This window comes from Colletes gigas, unplaced genomic scaffold (assembly GCF_013123115.1).
Source record: "Colletes gigas isolate AHSC1104 unplaced genomic scaffold, ASM1312311v1 Colletes_gigas_Sc00083, whole genome shotgun sequence".
NCBI classification, from domain to species: domain Eukaryota; kingdom Metazoa; phylum Arthropoda; class Insecta; order Hymenoptera; family Colletidae; genus Colletes; species Colletes gigas.
This window is the reverse complement of record NW_025106711.1, coordinates 226,296-232,295: the sequence shown is the minus strand read 5'-3', so window position 1 is coordinate 232,295 and position 6,000 is coordinate 226,296. Positions and strand designations below refer to the sequence as shown.

Here is a 6,000-nt window from a genome sequence, read left to right as displayed (position 1 = left end):
AAATAAGAAGGTCCCAGGGCTGATGAAGGACGAAAATAACGGTGCGATAATGACCGAATTCGTAGGTCTTAGATCGAAAATGTATGCACTCCGCGTAGATAGCAAAAAAGATACGAAAAAGGCGAAAGGCGTCAAGAGCAACGTCATAACTAGGACGATAACTTTCGACGACTACGCGGAGTGTTTGCACAAGGAGATCGAAATGGTTCGCAGGCAATCATGTATACGGTCGAAATTGCACAATGTGTACACCATTTCGGAAGCCAAAATCGCTCTAAGTCCACACGATGACAAGAGGTATATCGTACCCGATTCGACCGACACTCTGCCCTGGGGACATTATAGAATACCGTTGTAAATCGAAATTATTGTATTTATTAACTCCTTCTTACAAATAGTGGAATTATTGTGTAAAAAATAAAATTGCTCACATCAATATGTATCATTGTATTTATTGAATCATGTATTATTATGTTACAATACATTATTTTTATTTATCCAAGAATTGTGTGATTTATCAAACCCTAGCCACTTAACATATACCTTATCTCCCTTCCTACGCAACACTTTTTCCACTAGATGCACATCAGGATCGGTGACACGCTGCAGCTCGTGTTCGTAGAATCCTCCGGCAACAGGTTTTCCACACGAATCGAGGAGCAGATACGTTGCGGGATTAGTTGCCTGTACTTTGGCTATCTTGAACACCTCCGTTGACCAATTCGGCGTATAGCCTTTATCGAAGATGGTTTTAAATTTGCTCACGCGCACAAACTCGCCCAACTTGAATTTCGCTGGAGCAGCGATCTTTATGTTGTTGTATACGGTGGCAAGCAGCTTATCAGCGATCGCAGGGGTAACATCGCAAGGACACATTCCGATGGTTCTATGTTTTATTGCATTATACTCTGCAAGTAGACGCGGTAGCGCATCGATCCATTTATAGGTTCCATTGAGCGTAAACAGTTTCCACATATTATTCTTCAAGGTTCGATTGAAACGTTCAACGACGGAGGCCTTCATCACCGAATACATTGAATAATGATTAACCCATTTGCATCATCGCTCTACTTAAGCTTCCGCATTGAAACATCAGCGACGTTCAACTGACGACTGACTTGTATCACCACGCGCGGTCGATCGTATGTGCAGTAACGGGCATCGAAATTATTCATCGAGTTTATTAAGAATGTACTTTTAAACGATTGATACACAGTGTTATATCGCAAATATCGCATTTTACATTTTTTTACACAAAAGGAAAAACAAATATTTTTTTATAAAAAAAATAAATTTATTTAAGTTAAAATGAACATTTAAATAAATTAATTTCGTGAAATTCTTTAAAGTGGTCAATACATAATGCTTTATCACAACATCGCATTTAAAGACCGTCTCCCTTCGAATTGACTACTTAAGCATACAACGCATCGTTTTGAAGTTCTATTTCCCTTTACTGGAGTTGCAGGTATCCGTACAGGAAAATGCCTGCCAGTAAATCGCGTAATGGAATCATTGACAGATGCCTTATTTACATTTATGTTGGGTAAATATTATCAATAATTTCTTCAGCTAATAACTGTTTAAACACATGAAACGCTCGATCTTTCTTATGATTTTTAAAAATTACATAACTGTTCAGCAACATCATGTCAATAAAATAAAAAAATATTTTTTTATAGGCTTTTTTACATCTTCGCATAGTGTGAAATTTGCTTAACATCTGGTCGCCAACATCAACTCCACCCATATATTTATTGTAATCTATTACTGCGGTTGGTTTTAAACTCTTTTCTCCAGTATATCGGTTTCGTTCCCTGTTTCAGCAAAATGTAAATCGTGCATAGTAGTTAGCATAACGACATCTTTCTTGTCCTTCCACTTTATCGCCGCCATCTCTTTTGTACTAAATATAAACAGCTTCACCCTTTTGTAGTAGGTGTGATTTTAATTCTGGAGGCATTCCTTTTCTATTTATTCTTGCTGTTCCACATACATTTGTTTTCATATTATATAATTCTCGGTATAATGTTGGCGAACTGTACCAGTTATCAATGAATAAGCAATACCCCTTGTGCAATAATGACTTTCTTTTAACAATTGATTACAACATTCCTGCCAGCAGATCCTGTATCAGTTTTATCTTTTCCTGTATATATATTGAAATTATGTATGTATCACGATTGTGAATCACAGAGTTTATAAAACTTGACACCGAATCTCGCACGTTTTGTTCGAATAAATTGTATATAATGTAAACGACTTCTACATGACATTAGTGATTCATCAATGGAAATGTTTTTATTGGGGCATACATGCGAATGAAAGTTTTCTTTACAATTTCAGTAACTTCTCGAATTTTAGTCAGTGCGTCATTAGGATTATTGTACTGGACAAGTGTAAATTTTTTGAGATAGAAATAAATCGGTTACGGCTCATGATATTCTTAAAATACGGAGTTTCTATACTTTTATCTGTTGACCAATAGCTTTGAATCGTGGGCTTGGAAATCAGACTCATTAAAATATTTAAGGCAATAAATACTTTTAATTCGCCCTCTCAAGAGGTATAAACTCTGCGTCGCTTGCGCCATATAAATTTGTTTCAGTAATTATTTTTGTAATTAATTCATTGTTAAAAAATAGTTCAAAAACTCCCTTCTCGACAGACCCCGTGTATTTACGGTTGCACCACCCGCAATTGAAAAACGATGTATAATGGGAGTATGATTTTCGGCTTTCCACACAAACTCTCCATTTATACAACTGTCGCACTGTTCATTTTCGCTATCATCACTTGACGAAATCCTCCGGCAACGTTTTCTAGGACGTCGTACCTCAATACTTGAATCCGAATCAGGATACTCAAAATCCATGGGGCAACTAAAGTTAGATTATATTATAAAATAAGATTGTTTTCCAAACTTTCATTCTTAAATTTAAATATACTTACTCACAGCGGCAGTTTGAAAGATTTTCACAGAAAAAGTAAACTTTTTTAAAATACACTGATGTATATTGAACTGAAAGAACCTAAACGCTCTCGCAAGTGGTTAAACGTTGTCTGTCGCAATTGAAAGCTATTTCGCAACTGGTAAAAGAAAGCAACATAGGCTCGCGGAATATTCCGCGCTCGGTGATAGCTGACAGTCGTAGGCTCGCGAAATATTCCGCGCTTGGTGATAGTAAAACAGTCGCGGCTCGCGGAATATTCCGCGCTTGGTGATAGTAGACAGTCGCGGCTCGCGGAATATTCCGCGCTTGGATGCAAATGGGTTAATGTCATGCTTTGTCAGAGTTTCCTTGATCGGTTTGCAAATTTTTCGGATGTCGATCTCTAAATATCTTTGCAAACGCTTTAGTCACCTCAGCACCACCTTTAGTCTTGAGCGGGTACCGCCCATGCATACTTGCTCAGCACATCGATGACCGTGAGTATATAGTGATGACCTCGGTTGAATCGCGAGTATGGACGCATTTCTACAACGTCAGCTTGCCACAGATCATCGTATCCATGCACTATGACGTGTCTCCGCGGGAAATGTCTTCGAGCTGGAGCATGCAATTCCTCAACAAGTTGTCGCTTCTTGAGACTATGGCTTTCATTACTCTCGGATTTCGATATTGGTGCATGTTTGATCGCAGAGATGTCTTTGACACGAATGATGCGATAATTATCGTGTACATACATTATGTGCTCCCCATCGGCCGAGGAAATTCTGGTCAAGTTCAACCGTCTCGCATGATTTCCTTCGCATTGTCGCTGCGGATTCAATGCGCGTGATATCTCTTGAACGCTGTTTTGCAACGTCAACATATCTCTCTGACACACAGACCAGCTTCCTCTCCAATTCTTCATGCTGCTCTCTCAAAAGTTTAAAGCTCTTTTCCACATATAGTTTATTAACGTCATCGCTGTCAGCTGTCGGCTGAGCTACGCGTCGTATCTTGCGTGATTTTGCATCAAAGTCGGCACCTGCCACGCAAAGAGCATTGTCTCGCATATAATTTCGAAGCAAACCGCTCCATTTGTAATAGTCCATTCCAGCTGCTCCGCTCTTCTCGAGCGATACTCCAAATTTATTGATCGGCATCTCAACGCATACAGTGCACATCATCGGTGCGCGGTTTAATTTATAATGAGGCCTACCTCGCGGAGTTCCTCGATAATCGATAGAATTTCATGGTCATGCGAGTTGTTACCCGCCTGACGCGACGCTTCCAACAAACGGAGTCGATCCACCAGCTCGTTGGGATCGTCCCAGTGCACGTAATCGATCTTGTTATCATTTACCGTCATGACATGCGGAACCGGCAGGCCTTTCCCTGCCTTACTGGTAGATACACGGGGTAGTAGCGGCGCAATTACATGTTTATACTTGTATCCCTTGTTACCCATTATGGGATTTTGTGCGTTATGGCCACGTCTGTGAGCATTTGTTGTCAGTAGTATACTTTTGTATTTTTGCCTATCAGCATCTGTGTATATGGCGTCGTCGGGAATTCTCTTGAAAATAAGTTCATAAAGACCGGGAGTTCCTCCATATTTTACACCATCTATGATTATATTATCATCCTTGTCCATATCGAAAGCCTTGTCCCCAAGCATCGTTCCACTATTGTCAAAGTATACTCCATACACATGATCCATGATCGTATCCCTATCACCACTTAGGATGGCACGCATGTATTTTTGCCCCAACGGACCGAAATGATTGCGAAATGTTTGTTGCCCCTCGGATGTTTGGAGTTCATGCCTAATAGATGTTGCAAATGACTCATCGGCAGAAGTTTCGTAAACGTCTTCAGATTTGGTTGTGATCGATTGTATATCGGGAAATGTATTTATTAGTGTAGGCGGAACCGGGGAATCGTTTGACATGACATTCGGTTGTTTCTGCTTCGATTGAACTGGTGTGGAGGTTACGAGCGAATTTTCCGATGACGTGTATAATCGTTTTCTATTTCGCTTATGTGATGTGTTCCCTTTCGGTTGGATTTTTGGTTTATGTGTTAATGTTTCATTCCCTTCAACGTTCGTGCTCGTCAGCGATGGCGTGTCAGCTTTTGTCGCTGTTGTATTTTCCACAATATGTTTTAAAGGCTCAACAACAGGTTTAAAGTATCTCTCCAACGCGATATCTTCCTCCATCTTGCCAGTCTTCAAAGCCTGATGTTTCTTGCGAATGGAATCACTGGTTTTTGCAATTTCCTTCGCTATTCTCTCGCGATCCTTAATCTCCAGACTATCGATATCAATCATTGTGCCGCAGACGTTGCTATTCGACGTGTTAAATCCCTTTCTATAGGGTGTCCCGTAAATAGTGTAAAAACCGGAAATGGGGGGTAGCTGAGACAATCTGAACAACAATTTCCTTTGCAAAAATGTCGGATGGGGCTTCGTTTTTGAATTATTAACGAAAAACACTGACCAATCACGGCGCTCGCCTTCCGCGCGCTCAGGGCCGTCCGACCTCGGAGAGCCACCGCGCCGGGTAGGTAGCAAGATGCGCGTGAAGATACATCGAGGAACGAATACAAATAATTAAAAAATACTGCCACTGCAATTGTTACCTAATTCGTTAATTACTACGTAATTAGTACGTAAATTACTAAATCGAATTTATTAATTATTTGTATTCGCTGTTTCCAAGGAAGAAGGATAAAATCTCGGAATTTTAGGAAATTAACTCTTCGCACTCGAATGACGCTTCTCGCCAGCAGAGTGTTTTTAAAATTAAAATAAGAATTATCATCAGAAAATTAAAAGAAATACGGTAAGAACCATTTGTAACCGTTTGTTATTAAAAACTGTACTGGAAAAGCAGACTGGATTTCTGCGTACCGAACATTCCTCGAATGCAAAGGGTTAATAGATGTAAGATATTTAGATATTTTCCCTTTAATATCTTAATACAATGGTTTGTACGGAAAGCTGACTCGAACGTAACTAACTAAATTATTATTAACAAACGATTAACTAATAAATGAACAACTTCTA

At 39.6% G+C, this 6,000-nt stretch overlaps 1 protein-coding gene and 1 pseudogene across 1 annotated transcript; both read right to left on the bottom strand.

The window, feature by feature from the left end:
- Positions 1 to 474: 474 nt before the first annotated feature.
- Positions 475 to 876, bottom strand: LOC122403896. Its single transcript, XM_043407689.1, has one exon. The coding sequence runs from the start codon at positions 874 to 876 to the stop codon at positions 475 to 477; it is 402 nt and encodes a 133-aa protein (XP_043263624.1).
- A 1,030-nt stretch (positions 877 to 1,906) lies between these two features.
- Positions 1,907 to 2,875, bottom strand: LOC122403895 (annotated as a pseudogene).
- Between the last annotated feature and the right edge of the window lie 3,125 nt (positions 2,876 to 6,000).